This window comes from Dasypus novemcinctus, chromosome 2 (assembly GCF_030445035.2).
Source record: "Dasypus novemcinctus isolate mDasNov1 chromosome 2, mDasNov1.1.hap2, whole genome shotgun sequence".
NCBI classification, from domain to species: Eukaryota; Metazoa; Chordata; class Mammalia; order Cingulata; family Dasypodidae; genus Dasypus; species Dasypus novemcinctus.
In genome coordinates, this window is record NC_080674.1 from 6,435,025 (window position 1) to 6,450,391 (window position 15,367).

At 49.8% G+C, this 15,367-nt stretch overlaps 1 protein-coding gene across 2 annotated transcripts in view; it reads left to right on the plus strand.

The window, feature by feature from the left end:
* ADCY2 (adenylate cyclase 2) overlaps window positions 1–15,367 on the plus strand; it is a 455,060-nt gene that overhangs the window by 411,976 nt on the left and 27,717 nt on the right. For both annotated transcript variants that reach the window (XM_071207382.1, XM_058306528.1), the window contains exons 19-20: window positions 3,980–4,064; window positions 9,579–9,737. In XM_071207382.1, the coding sequence (XP_071063483.1) occupies window positions 3,980–4,064; window positions 9,579–9,737 (244 nt within the window). The remainder of the gene's footprint in view (window positions 1–3,979; window positions 4,065–9,578; window positions 9,738–15,367) is intronic.

Below are 15,367 nucleotides of genomic sequence, written 5' to 3' on the forward strand. Positions count from 1 at the left end.
ATGGACCTGCAGGTGCCTCCCAGGACACCCACCCTGATACAGGAGGGACTCAATCTCGGGTAAAACCCATACATGGTGCAGCACTAACCAGGGAAGGAAGCTGGCTTTTCTGATGATGGTGAGACCTTTACAAACACTCCTGGCTCACTGGAAAGTCCTGGAGCACCCCTCAGAAAGCAGATTTGCCTGGATCCCCCCTGGGTGCAAGTGTTGAGTATAGGAAGGAATTGTGGCCGAGCTGCCACGTGCTTGCTTCATCGCAGTGAGCGAAGGGAGGATGGAGGCACTGCCCTGTGAGTCAGGCAAAGAGCCTCCCAAAGAGGAGAGTCACGGCATCCCTCACAACCAGTAGCCCCTGGGAGGTGAAGGGCAGGAGAGCGTGTCTCTGCACCCAGGCGTGCATCTTGGTGATGCCCAGCTCCTTCTCAGACCAGACGGGGATGCAGATTATGGACAGGGCCTAGGCTCGTTTTAACCCCAGCGATTGTTGCATGGGGAGTTTTGTTTTGTTTTACTCTGGACGATACTGTTTGCTGACATTACAATTCACATCCCAGTCCTGTGCTGAGAAACGGTCAGGGGCCAGGTTGATCCTTGTGGCTTCAAGCTGGTAAGCATTCCAGCGCTGTGTCATTGGTAGAATTATTCTTCTTAGAGCATCATTTGATAGTGCATATTCCTGAGGACTCATGGTCTCTAGTTAGCAGACTCAGGCATTTCCTTACTTACTGGTATAACCCAGAGACAGAAAGGCCCGCTGGCAAAAGGGCAGGCAGGTATCGTGGGGTGGGGTGGGGTGGCGAGAGAGCTGCGTTGCTCTCCTGGCATCTTCTTTCTGACTTGTGGGCCTCAGGGAGCTGGCATCCTCAGAAGGTGTGAGTTCACCTCAGCCAGGTGACTGGGAACAACACAACTACATTTCTTTGGGTACTCTTCTTCCTAAAAAAACAAACGATGCTCATTTCACCTCTAAAAACAAGTTTCTGAAAGGATGACTATGTTTGTGTCAACATTCTCTCCCCAAAAATAATGGAAACCTCACCTGCACCGTTTGCCTGTGGGTGAAAGACTAGTTCACTAGGTAATTCCTCCATATGTTCACCCAGTTTCTAAGGGTACTTTGTTCTTTGGGATTCTTGAAACTTGAGGAGCAGAGGGTTGCTCCACTGGCAGCATCGGGGTGAGGCATCCCGTCGATTAGCATGTTAGTATGCGGCTGCAGGCCAGCATCTGAGGGCCCCGGTGAGAGGAAGCATGTCAGTCCCGTAGTGGCTGCCCCTGCCATGGAGCCGGAAGCCCTCACTGTCTCTGTTTTGTTAGCTGTGCTGTCCCCTGCCCATAATCTAAGGAAGGAGCAGGCCTGCCAGGGAGAGGAAACGTAGATGCCATCCTCGAGACTTAACGGGGAAAGAGGGGTCTCCTGCCAACTGGTGGCATTTTTACATACACGGCCAACCCGATCAGCAAAGCCGATGAGAATCAGTCTGGAAGATACCCTGAGATTTGATGCCCTCTATTCCCATCTTTCTCCACTTTTCACACTCCCCTTCTTCCCCACAAAGGCAACCCAGGAACGGACCTCTGAGTAGAGAAAATAATCTTTCAAAGTACAGGAGCCCGAGTGGCCCTCATCGTGAGCAGAGAAGGGCTCCAGGAGGCGCTGGCAGTTCTTTGCTAAACACGGAACAGAAGTTTTTGAGAAATCCCAAAGGAAATCCAAGACAGCAAGATGGAGTCCTCGGTATTTGGCAGAGAATTTCTGAAGAGAGCAAGGTGCCCACGTGTCCATACACAAGTCGCTTCTGCTGGCTGAGATGTTGTGTCTCGTCTCGCAGCCTGCAGGTGTCTACCTCCAGGTCCACTCCACAGTCCTTGAGAGCCTCCCCTTCTCTTCCAAATGCCCAACTCCACCCACCATGATCCTCAGGAAGACACTCGGCCTGGGGGCCAGGCAGCACACGGTGTCCCCACCCCTCTAAACCCAGGTGCAAAGGCGTTGATCTGAGATTTCCAAAAAGGCTTTTTACCACTGGGTTGTTTGCCGTCCTTTCTTTCAAGTAAATGACACCCAAGCAAGGACTTGAATTACATGAGAGGGCCCCACTTCTGTCCTAGAACAAGAGGGACTGGAGCTGGCCCTGCATGTTTGGGGCATGTGGGTCCTGGGGGTGCTAGGGAGGCTTGAATTTTTATTGCTTGCACTAATGAAGCTACTGCAAAACCCTGACCTGGCAGTTAAAGCTTGGATCCTCGTTTGGGGCTTTGGGGGGGTGGGGGAGTATGGGAGTGGCCTCATGTGCTTTCTCTCACCCTTGGAATCGTAAAGTAAGAGCACGTTCATGAAGGAACATGAAAGCTCTACAATGGGCTAGCGCCAGCTTCTTAGGCTATTGGCAGAGTTGTGAATTGTGAATTAGTCCACACATGAAAAATAATCCGTGTGAAATTCATTGCAGTTGGCATCGTGTTTCACCATCTCCCCCCAGTCCCCTCGGCTGTGCCACGGGGCACTGCTGCCAACGTCATTTCTTAACACCACTACTAGTGAAACAGGAAAGAGGCTCTTCTGGGCACCCTGCATTCTCAGAGGGAGAGCAGTGGCCCCTGATGCTTGATCAGCTTGGATTCTTCCAACCACAGCTGGTTTGGTAGGGAGGGAAGAGTCCCTTCTGCACACACAGGGTCTCTGGGGTGTCCTCTGAGTCCCACGCCCTTGAGCCAGTGCTCCTGGGTGGTTCTGTCTCTTCACCACGGGAGCCCACCTGCCCTTTGCCTGGGGCCTTCCCTTCTGTTCACGACATCCCCCCATCTGCATTTCCCTAGCTTTCAAGCTAGCTCCCCAAGTCCCACCCCTCCTTGTTATTAACAGCTGACTGCCATTTTTTGCACTTCTTGCTATATCCAAAGTGCTGGCCAGCCACTGTAGTAGACTGGACCTAGTGACAAACAGCCTGCTGCAAGGTCAGCCTTTCTGGGGAAACTGAGGCTTGGAGGGGTGTGTCCAAGGTCCCTCCCCAGCCCAGGCTATCTTACTTCAAAGCCCACCTGAGCTCTTTATCCCTATTCTGTTACCTCGTTGGTCCTTGCACCCACTATGGAGAAACTGGCATGGCCAGGGCAGCTCACGAGCAGAGAGCGATCACCTGATACTCGCACGAGATTAAATGAGCCCTGCGCTCCTTAGGTTAGATGGTGCCCATACGTAAGGAACTTTTATTTTTCAGGGCTTATTTGCAGTTGTATGTAGGAAATAGGCATTTGTCACTTATGTAGCACTTCCAAGGAGAGGTGGGAGACTTCTCCTTGCAGGCCAGAGTGGGTGGGTGGGTCGTCGGAGGGATGTCGTGGAGATGATGGAGAGCCCACCCCAGCACATAAGCACTTGGGCAGGGATAAAGGACTTAGAGTCCCTGGCCTGTAAGGCAAGCAGGGACTATGTGCCCAGGGATTCCATCTCTCACGCCTTCACGATACAAAACGACATGAAAAAATGAATAAGGACGGGTGCCCACATATGAAACTGTGTAGGCCACTAGCTTAAATTTAAGCTCCCTACCTCACTTTCATATCTTATACGATTGTGAAGTTTTTGCATTGTGTCTCTTTCTAAAACATCAAGGAATTCACATATCAAATTCTCCTTATTGATCCCAGAAATTAAAAAAAAAAACCTTGTGTTAATATCCTCTGCTAGTCCTTCCTTTTGTATTTGCTGGAGCTCGATGTAAAGTAAGTAGCCTGTATTCGTTTGGAAGAATGTCTCATTTACTGGGCTTTCACAATAGGGATGGCTTGGTTTTGATTTGATGCAACCTGGGTTTGAAGATATATTTGAAAGGCACGTGTGCGTTTGACTGGTGTAGGATGTAGGGGCGCACTAGTGATTCTAGGATTTGCTGGTACACGAATTCTAAGTCCTGTGTGCTTGGTGATTTGTCATGTTGCTGTTGCTTGTTGATTTGTTTGTTTTTTTTAATAGACCAGGCATTTGGAAAGACCTAAAGACCATGGGCTCGGTGTCACTCTTTATATTCTTCATCACGTTGCTTGTTCTGGGTAGACAGGTAAGAAGTCTGTAATTTTATATAACTTCTCTAAACTGCCGCAGTAGTAATGCTTTGTTGATGTGTATGGTGGTCACTGTCATGCAAACAAATGCCTAAGAACCATTTTTTCATCACTTAACAGACAGTAGGTGGCCTGTGTTAGAGAAGACATTACAGGGTGTGGGTGCTTGGGTATAAACGAAATGTCCCCTCCTTTTTTTCCCCAGAGGCAGACTTTGCAAATGGCAGAGATATGACTCAATTAATTCCCTTTTAAGCCTGAAAATAAATTTTGTAGGATATTATAAGTCTATAAAAGTGTTCCCCAAGAGCTGGCACTACTTGGAAAAATATCCCCTCCACTGTTGGGTTTTCGTCTGCATTTTGAAATCTACAGCATTCTGCCTTTTCTTTGAAGTGAGCGTGACCAGCTTTGTTTCATTTCCCGGCATTCCTGGGATGTTCAAACATTATGTTCCGTGATGGGAGTGAAACTCTTCCTCCCTGGGTGCTCCATCTCTGCCCATCCCCTCGCGAAGGCTATGGGCGCAGTGCTTTTTAAGGACACTTAGCTTCCTCTGTGCACAAGCACGATTGCCTAAGACCACAAGACTCATCTCGAGCCAGGCATCTCTGCCCCAACCAAAGCTTGTGTTTGGTTTCTTGATGGGTGTCATCAAACAAAGAAGTGGTTTATTTCTAAACAACTGGTTGAGAGGTAATGCCAAGTAAATGACAGACACCTTAGGAAATGGTTAAAGTGACTATGTGGCAAAAATAGGAGAGGCAAACTATACAGCGTGGATTTTGTTCTGGCTTCTGGCTCTCTACCTTAGGGAGCTGCTAGTAATCACACAGTCAGGCACAGCCCGGGTCCTTCCTGTCAGTCCAGAGGTCTGTCTCCCCAAGCCTCACGAGCTGTTCACTTCCCAAGGAGCTCATGGTACAGTCCAGCCCAGGGGCTGCTCTGTCCTGCTGCAGAGCTGCAGAAGCTTCCTTCCCCCAGCCCTCCCCAGCCTCTGTTTCCACAAGTTCTTGGTTCTGCATCCTTTGGCTCACGGTTTTAAGCCCTGCACATTTCAGTTAATCCATTGCATGAGAGCCTTCTCTGGTCCCCTGCGTTCCGCTGTTTCTCCTGCTACCAGCTTATTTTACCCCCACTTCAGCTTTCTGCTCTATGGCGTAGGGAAAGCGAAGTCCGCGTTCAGGAGCCCCTGAATCTGAGATGTGGAAGAACCTGGCTGCCCTGAGCAGGTATTCTAGGAGACCCTTCCTCAGGACACAGCGTGGCCGCCCCCTCTGTGGGGCTGGATATTTTGTGACAGGGATGCTTTGTCCTGCTGTTTGTCCTGCTCCCGTATTGCTGCAACCCTTCTTCCCTTCATGCCCTACGTTGGGTGCCAGTTGCTGAGAACCAGTTCAGCAATAGGTTTGCTCGAAGGGAAGGTGACGCAGAACTTACAGAAATAATGAACAAAGAGAAACACGAGAGACGAACCAAGGATGGAACCAGGGGGCTCACAGCTTCTGGAACTGAGAACCTCAACCCTGGTTCCCACATCATATTTATTAGGAGCTCCAAAGCAGCTATTCCTCATCAGCACAGTAACGTTTACAATAACTGGTGACAAGTACAATAAATAGGGAACACCGTATCACTCAGATCACTCCCAGCAGCACATTTAAGAACCTAGAGCAGATGAAATTCCCCCAACATTTCTACTGGTCACTGCGAGTATAAACCTGCAGCACCATAGATCACTACTGTTGAGTCCAGTGGCTGGCAATTGATTAATTACCTGCTACCCAGTTCAAGATAAATCATCAAAATTGTTCAGTATTATGGTCGGGCAAGAATTTAACACAGTTGTGTTGACAGCAGTCTTGCAGGGAGCCGTTCCTTTTTTTCAGTAATGTAGTGGTTGGTAGAACTTACATCTAGAGGCTGAGCTGGCCATGGCGCTCCAAGGGGCTTGGCCATCCTCCCTTAACAACCAGCAATTCATCACCCCGTGTGGCAGATGAGCCAGGAGGCGGGAGGCTGCCCTTCAGGCCAAAGGCAAGGGAAGGCTTTTACTTAGGTCCCAAATCACAATAGCGTATCTGGGCTAAGCCGAACCTTGAAGTCTTTGATGAGGTGCTTCTGTGCAACCTTCTGGAAATACAAGTATATTGTGAACAGCCCAGGATTTGAAATGCGGTTTTGCTGTGCTGTAACGATTCATGACCGCAGAGTTCTCAGTTTTCCTGATTGGTTTTCTTAAATGACATGATAGGCATTTTGCAGCTTATCTTCATGGTTATTTGTCCTAATGGCTACCCTGTCTCATGAACATCCTTCCTGAAATGATAGGAATGAACACGTCAGTATACTAAATACTGCTCCAGGTGCCTAAGGAAGCTTCATGAAAGCATAGCACGTCTCCCCTACAAAAGCTGTGGTGGTACTTTCTGTACTGAAATCTAGCTTATGAGAGGAGTGTTAGCCAGCTCTGAGGCTCCTTTTGAAAAGGTGTGTTTCAACAGAGCTGTTTTTTTTTTAAAAAAAAAAAAAAAGAAGCACATTTCTATTGAAGCTGTGCATTCTAGGTGGAATGCAGTCAAGATCTTGAGCCAGGTGACATGGAATTGAGGCAGAAGTCATTTGGGGCAAGGGTTTAGAATCCAAGAGGCAGTAGAATCACACGCTGCCCACGACCTGGTCCAGGGACCATTTCTGCTCAGGTAGGAAGATGCAGAGCATCCATGATCCTCAGGTTGTCTTCAGAAGTAGACAAGACGTGGAACTACCTTGAAGTAAGAACTGGGATGTCCAACCAGTGAAGGTCGGTGGTGTCAGAGAAATGGCCAGGAAATTCTGCCTGGATGGTTCCTCCAGGCTCTTCCTGCCCCATCTCCTTCTGTTGACAGAGTTAGCAAAGAGCAAATGCTACATCTCAGAATGACTTGAGGACTTGAGAGGTTCCAGACAGAATCTGAGAGATGCATGGCCATTGAGAAATGGGAGGTGTGAAAAGCAGGGCTTGAGGTGATGGCAGCCTGAGTGTAGACTGGGTTTGGAGATTCTAGAGGGGGCTCAAGGGAGAAAAGCACAAGTGCCTCTGTTGATATTGCTTGACACCCAGGCTAGGTGCCCAAGAGAAAAAATAAATCATTATTACATGAGAAGGAGTCTAGAAATGGAGCTGCAAGCTCAAAGAGGTCCAAACAGCAGAAGGAAAAGACAAAAGAATTGACTACACTATTTCACAGCCACTCAAAACGCCACAACCAGGTGTCCACAACTGAAGACGAAATGGCTGTTCTCATGGAACCCCATCATTAACATCGCACGGCTTACAATTCTTTAGCCTTTCTCCACCATTCTTGACAAGTAAAATGACTCCCCAGTTCTCTCTCATAATGTCCTCTTGGACTCCACTGCTGTTCCGCGTAAGATTCTTACCTTCTTCAGTGGAAAGCAGAGCTCTCCAGGATCTATGGTCTGTTTGCTGTTGTCTGGGATCTGGGCACAACTTGATAAACAGACAGCCCCCACCTCTGGGCCCCGCCCCACTTGTCTCAAATCTTTGAGCACTTGTCTGTTTAGTAACATTGCTCCTGAATTATCAATTAAAAAGTCTCAGTACCAAAAGTGACATATCCTACCGTTCTTCTGAATGCCATTTAATAAGTGCCACCATAAAGTCACACTGGGACTTTATGTTTTAGTAAGAGTAGTTTGTACTTTTCGGAAGAGGAGTTTGGAATCAGCTATTTTACAGAAATACTGATAAACAGATCATAGAATTGGAAATGCATATGAAAATAACACATTGTCCACATGAAAAGCTGTTTGACAAGAACTTTGGTTCCCTTCAAATCTGTGCACAATTTGGTATGGATGTATTTATTTTGGGACCCTCCACGTGAGTTTCTAATGTAGCAGCTGCTTGTATGTAAAGGCTGGAATTTTAAAGCAGATTGCAAGTAAGAACTGGCAAAATGTCACATTCAGTTCAAAGTAGCTGGTTCCAGAATATTCTGATTGATTTTATTTGGAGAATTATAAAATGCTTACCTGTGTTAAAATAGTCCCTCAAGACCCTCAGGAATTTAGTAGTTTACCCATAAATGTTTGGTTAATGGAGACCTTTCAGGGTTTACGTGGCCTGGGCTTGCCCCTTCAGATGGCTCCTCAGAGCTGGCATCGTCTCACATTTTATTTTTGTCTAATTTTGAGGCTACATCTGGTCTCCACACTGCCACCACCACTGACTGCTTCTCTCATTTCAGTTTAAAAACAACCACACCACTAGTTTATCCAAGAAATCCAGCTAAATCCACTTTACAAGTAAGAAGCCTTTTATAGTCAATGAATATCATGGTTTCTCTTAGTACAATATGTGAAAATGTTTGCTTTAATTTAAAACTTTAAATATAACCAAAGTTTTAAAACACCTATTTTTGCAGTCCTCTTGGAAATAGCTCACTATTGAGGTAAAAATTAATGCCACAGCAGAGGAGGAGGAATATTTTTTGAGTGTGCCATACATAAATTAACTCAGAACTAATTGATAAATGATCATTGTTCTTTTAGGTTTCAAAGTGTAGATTTTTAAAAATTCCCATGTGTGCATGAGAAGCTGTTTGTGTGTATGTTTTCTCTTACTGTTGTTTATAGAATTAATCATACCAGCAAAAAAAATTTTTTTTCATTTAGCTCATCTTTGCGTTTGCTTGTCAAATAAGCTATGATCTGTGCTGAAATATACCCTCTCTTCTATGCCCTTCTGTTAAAGGAAAATTGATTCAAGGGGATATTTCTTTATATTTAATTTGTATCATAGGAGGCGCAAAATAATGCTAAGAACAGAAGGACCATTTGTCAATATAGAAGCCTCTGAATTTCTACAATGTTAATAATAACTGGTTAAAAAAATAAAATTTTAATACATGATAAAGCATGAAGCAAGATATTTTTACTTGCTGCTCTATCTTAATTCAATGACTTCAAAAGGAATTTTTTTGTCTAAGTATAATGGCATTATTTCAGTAATATGTCATCCCAAATGAAAAAGTGCACATTTTACAATGACCATACAATTCTATAACTTGTGGTAGGGTAAGACTGATTTACAAACATTAAAGGCAATCCCCCCCCACCCAAAATGAACATTATTATTTTTGAAATGCAAATCGTTAAATAGTGCACTGTCTCTACTGATGCATGTTCCATTATTTATATTCCATTATGCTCCTTTCAAGAAGGAATTTGAACTAGTGATTGTGCAAGGACTCTAATGTCATTTGTACTTCCAAGCCTCCAGTCCAGCTCTCTCCCCTGTTCTTAACGTGTCGGTCCCAATGTCCGAGGCGGGTGAAAGGGCATGTGAGGGGCAGGGGGGCTTTGCAGGGTGGGTGACGGCTGCGTGTGAGCTCTTTTGTTTTCCGGTTTGGTTTTGTTCTTTTTTATTTTGTTCTCTTGAAAACTTCCAGTCTGGCAGGACAAGATGCCTATTGTGTCTTCACCTCTGTGTCCTCTTGTAACAGAATGAATATTACTGTAGGTTAGACTTCTTGTGGAAGAACAAGTTCAAAAAAGAGCGGGAGGAGATAGAAACCATGGAGAACCTGAACCGCGTGCTGCTGGAGAACGTGCTGCCCGCCCACGTGGCCGAGCACTTCCTGGCCCGGAGCCTCAAGAACGAGGTCAGACGGGGTGGGGGGCCGGGCGGGGCCCCGAGGCCCGTGGGCTTCACCCCCCAGGGCCCGCGATGACCCTGTCTTCACGCGCCTCCGTGGGTGGTGTGGCAGGCCGTTGAGAATAACGACAGAATCGCCTGCAGTCGGCGCCCTGGGCAGCCGCTCCATTGCCCCGTGTCGTCCAGTGAGCCTCTCCCCCGGAAGGGGCCTCCCTGTGCATGTGCACCACGAGGCGCTGTGCTCCCAAATCCGCTCCACGGGGGCCGCCACCGCCCTTCCCAGTGTGCCAGGCCGTCGTCCAGGGCAGCATGCCAGGCAGCCCAAACCGAGGGGCCGGGTGGCTAAACTGTGCTCCCCACACATCTGTCGTTTCGCTGCTCCCATCTGCCCACAAGAGGGTCTCAGAATTTCAAACAAGGGAGGACGCGGTGAGCAGCCAACCAAAGGCTCGAGTGGACGGAACTCCACAGAAAGCCTCAAGGAGTGGCTGCTTGACTAGTGTCGGAAGACTAGGATGCCACTTAGAAGTTGAGTTGGCTTGTAAGATGAGGTGCCACGAAATCATCGTGGTATTGTTGCCTTACCGACACCTCGTTGAGCACCTGCTGTTTGCAAAGGGCTAAGTCCTGCAGAGTCTCAGAGCTGTGTAAGGTGCAACCCCTGCCCTTCCGACATTTTCGATGAAGACCGGAGGTGGCAGGTGGGGAAGGCAGCAGGGGGGTCGCTTTGATAGATACACTCGTTCACAGATAAACGCGCCCTCGATGATGCCGGAGGACACGGCGTCTTGGAGGGAGGAGGCTTAGACAGTGGTATTTCTGCAGCATGTTTAAGGCTGACCTTAAGAAATGCCGGGTGGTGGGTGAGAAGTTAGACGCTAGCGTTCGCATCGTCCACACGGGCACAGGGCGAGGGGCGCCCGTCCAGCGTCCCTGCTGGCCTGCCTGTGCGCTGTGTGCTGTCTGCGCCTTGGTGCTTCCTCCATGCAGGAGGAGGTTCAGGGGCCTCTTTACCTCCTGGCCCAGGCAGCTGTTAAGAACCGTCTGTTCTCAGTGCCAATGCAGGAGTCCCTTTACAATGACATGTCTGGCTATTAACCCAGTTCTTCACTTCAGCCCAAATGTAATTTTGCTCCCACCCTGTGGAGCTGTGACTGGGCCCGGGATCCAAGGATGAACGAGGCAGGGGCCGCCCTGCTCCCAGGGGTTCCCAGCCTCTGGGAGGGGACAGGATCCTGGGGTCCCAAGGATGCCAGGAGAATAAACGTGGGAGCCCAGAAAGCTGCCAAGAGCAGATGACTTCTGAACCTGAAAAGGCAGTGGTGGAAGCTGGCTGGGAGACAGGAGTTGAGGAGGGAGAGAGAACATTCCAGGCTCCAGGAGCTACTTTTAGCCAGGCAACCGGAGAGGGTCTGGTTCTAGATCTGAAAGGAGACCCCTGGGTCAGGAGGCAAGAGTGGGAGGGGGCGACAAGCTTGGGGACGCTAAAAGGAGAACTGCCCCTGGAATGGGGAGGGGAGCAGTCCTGACCCCAAGAAGCTTCTTGAAAAGTCTGTGATGGTCCAGCTGGGCTCCAGGTTCAGCCTCGGGGACTTGCAGAACCCCCTTTGTCCCTCCTCACACCCTTCCTGGGCCAGAACCCCAGGATGAGGGTGTCCCTAAGCTTTCGCATTTGCTTGACTTCTTCTAGGCCAGTAATTGAGTATAGTTTCCATAAGGAAAGGCAGGGTGAGATGTGGGAAGGGACTAAAACGTGCAGCAGGACAGCTCAGGCTTGAATCTCAGCTTCAACACTTTCTACCTGTGTGAACTCGAGCCGGTTCCTGCCCCCATCGGAGCCTCAGTCTCCCTGTTCTTAAAAGCACGGTAGTCACGCCTGCCTTTGCGGCCCCACCAGGTAGATTGATGCCATGGTCATGCCACGCAGCCCCCCAGGTGTGGGGTCACTTCTCAGAGAGGACACAGAGGCGCAAGGCACACAGGCAGTGCCCACAGGCAGCGCGCCGGTGCTGGTGCCGTACCTGCACCCAGGCACTGGCTGCGTGGCCCACGTCACCCTCCTACCACCTGTCCTTGCTCTCAGGTGCTCCCGAGGGCCTAATAGGGGCTATTTTATTAAAAACGTGTTCTGCATCATTTTCTAAACAAGTAAAAAGGAAGAAGCCACGCCGCAGAGGGTCTCTGCATCGATTGAAATTCACCCAGCGGTGTCACAGGCCATCTCCTGGGGCCTCCCACCCTCGGTGGCCTCAGGGGCCATGGGGCCCAGCAGAACCAAGCCCTGACTGGGAGGCAGGAGGCCAGGCTGAGCCCTGGATTTGGCTCTGCCTTGGCCACGTGGGAGGTTTGGGATTATTTTTGGGACCACGTGGAGCACTTCGACGAAGCCCTCTCTGCCTGCTTCCTCATGCGTCATGTAGAGGAGCTGCCCATCTTGGGGTCTCCTCCAAGACCACTGCATCCCGGCGTGGAGGGGCGAACCCACCTCTAAGCGTTCACATACCCTCCCCATACACACAGGTGAGCTGCACCTGTCCGCCCAGCTTGCTATGGCTCACAAGGGCAGCTTACCCCTTCCCCCAGGAAATGGGGCCTCCAGGTCCGAGGCAAGACCAGCTCACAGCCCTGTGGGGAAGTGCGCGGCAGCTCAGGCTGCACCCCTCAAGTTCTCCTGACAGAGACGGCCCTCCGTTCCGTAACAGCCGTGTCCAGGGGTCTTGGTTTTCGCTAAGAGGCCAGCGATCCCCAAACATCATTGGATTTGCACTGTCTGGCTGCTGGCCTGAGAGGGCTCGGGAGGGGGGGGGCATGAAAAGAGGGGCACTGATCCTACATCGGGGGCATGAGCTCAATACCAGCCTTTGAAATGACCACTTCATCCTGCCCAGCTCAGGTGCTACAAGCGTCTCTATGTTTAGTTTGACAGTGCACGACTCCCTTTGGCTGCAGCGTTTCATGTTGTACTGCCATTTGGGGGAAGGGGTTGGGGGGAATACTTGGGGGGCTTCTCCGCAGCCACCATAGTGTCAGAGACTGAGAAATGAAAGGAGCCCCCAGAGAACACTCAAGTCGGGGCAGCCCTGCGCTGCCTCCTTAAATCTTCCGCCGGGTTGCCGGGGGCTGTTTTGATATCCAGTGGCTGAAGATCAGACATTTGGGGAGGCGGGTCTGTTTGCTACGATCCTCCTGGGAGGACAGAATGCAAACCAGAACCCCCGGAAGAGAATCACGAACCCTCCGGTCTCCACTCGGAGCCCCCGCAGGGCGCACCTGCGAGGGAGGGATCTGCCCCTCAAAGCACATAGCCAGGCTCTTCTAGGAGAGCCGTTTGTCAGCCTAAACAGTAGCAAACGCCTGGCCTTTACTTCTGCCCCTGAAGGGACAGCTGCGCCACGTCTCCTGTGGCACTCGGATAGTCCAGTCCTCATCTGACGGAAGAGTCTATTTCTTGCCCTCCTGACGGATCAGCCTACCCTTGCAGTTCCCCGTCAGGCGGGCGGCTGGTTTAGCCTTTCATACCCAGCCAGTGCCCGTGCATGACGGGGTAGGTGTCGCAGGGTTTTTCCTCCTCCGAGAGAGAGGACCGAGTAGAGACTCCCTGTCCGAGCGCACTTCTCCCTAATGCTTCCACACCATCATCCCTGGGCGTGAAGGCAGCAGGCTGGGCCAGGCCGCTGCACTCCCCAGCTAGCCTGGAGAGGAGACGTTTCCAGTGGATTCCAGGCAGGGGGTGGCAGAGAATGGCTGAACCCAAACCCAGCAGGCCCTGGACTGCGGAAAAGGGCGTCTCCGTGTGGGGGACCCCCGAGCCTGACTCTGCCTGAACCCCTGGTGGCTGAGAGTGAAGCTCCCGTCAGCCCCAGCTCTTCCCAGTGGTGGGCCTAGACCTCAGCTCTTTCAGGCATGTCAGGCGTTTTTAAAGAAATCACTCAGGTAAAGCTCTTCAAACAGCGCCTGGCATCCTGGAAACAATGAATTTTAGGTATCGTTTTAAGCTCGTGTCTCAAACTCATGCAAAATTGGAGAATCACTGCCCCGAGGAACTTGCCAGTACCTCCCAAGGCAGCCTTCTTCTCTCACCTTTTTAGGGACCAAAAGAAGTGGAGAACACAACCTCTCACCATTACTTTGCTCCAGTGTCTGACCCTGGAGAAAGAAGCCACAGTCGGGAAGGGATTCGTTCCCTTGCCAGCTCCTCTCGGGGGGTGGACCAAGCAGTCAGATGCTGATTTCATGCACTGGTGCTGAATGCACGGTCTCGTTGATTTTTAGAGTGTGGGTGGACCGGGAGCAATCCTTTCAATCCCATTGTAAATGTTACTTGAGCACTTGCCACACTAATCTGATTGGAATGAACTCCTTGTAAAGCCCCTAAAGAGATTCTGCGAATACTGTTCTGTGAACCTCCTAGAAATAAACTATGGGAAACTAGACTTTGGCGAAAACAAACAAACCAAAAAAAAAAAAAAACCCACAAAACATAGGCTTGACACCACGGTTTATTTCCCTCCAATTACATTTAGATGGCCACCAACTCAAGGAGAGAGATCCTTACACACAAATAGCAAGAGGACTGGCAGGCGCAGGGGGAGATGAGCAGCCCTCCTGAACCAAACCAATAAACGGGGGTCTGGGAGAAGCCAGAGAAGCAGCCCCCAGGCTCCTTTTCAATGATTATCTTTGAGGTCAGGGCTGAGTGAGCCTCGGTTCAGTGGTTTTCCGAACAACTCTTGAGAAATCCACCGAAGACTGCTGCCATGACCTGCATTAACGAAGAGTTTTATTCTCCTGCCCATTGCACTGACACACAAAGGAAATTAAGTTCCTGTCAGAAAAGGGGAGGAAAGAATGGTTTAACCGTAGTCACAACCCATTCCACAAAGCTGTAATTCTGACGACAAAAGGGTCAGCGTGCCTGCCGTCAGAGCTTGGGGACAGAACTGGCCGCTGCCTCTGACCCTCGGTCTGCAGGTGCCTCTTCTCTCATCCTCCCGGGGCATCTGTCTTGCTTAAAACTTCCTCCACCTTCTCTACCAGCTGTATCAGCCTAGAATACTCCATCCCCTCAGATATGGGCCTGCTCTATTTTATGAGGTCCGCTCTCTGAATTTTTCTTCTTGAGGTGGTCAGATCACCACAATTAATCAGTGTTGAAAGACTCCATTTTGTCATCAAACAACACCTTTGCCAAATCCCCAGGTGGTGAGGATGTTGTGTGATGTTGAGCCAAGCAGCCTCAAAGGAAAGCGGGCTGGATCAAAACCAGCCATGGGAGCAGAGGCAGCTCCATGATTGAGCACCTGCTTCCCATGTATGAGGTCCTGGGTTCAATCCCCCACGCCTCATAAAAATAAAAATAAAAAAAAAAAAGCCACAGACATGCCTGCACACACGAGGGACACACGCCTCACTGGCAAACAGCACCTACTGTTCAGCTAACCGTAAGGATCTCGAACTGACCCCTGGCAGATTAGTCAACAGTGTCGGTTAGGTTAGAAGGCTTCTGGTATTACAAGAGATCTTTTATTTTTATTTCCCTAAGTCTAGAATGGGGGACACAAACTGACCAACATTCAACACACAGATTGTCTCGGGGGAGATGTGAGAGTTGGGGCACCTCATTACTGCAGCTGAATC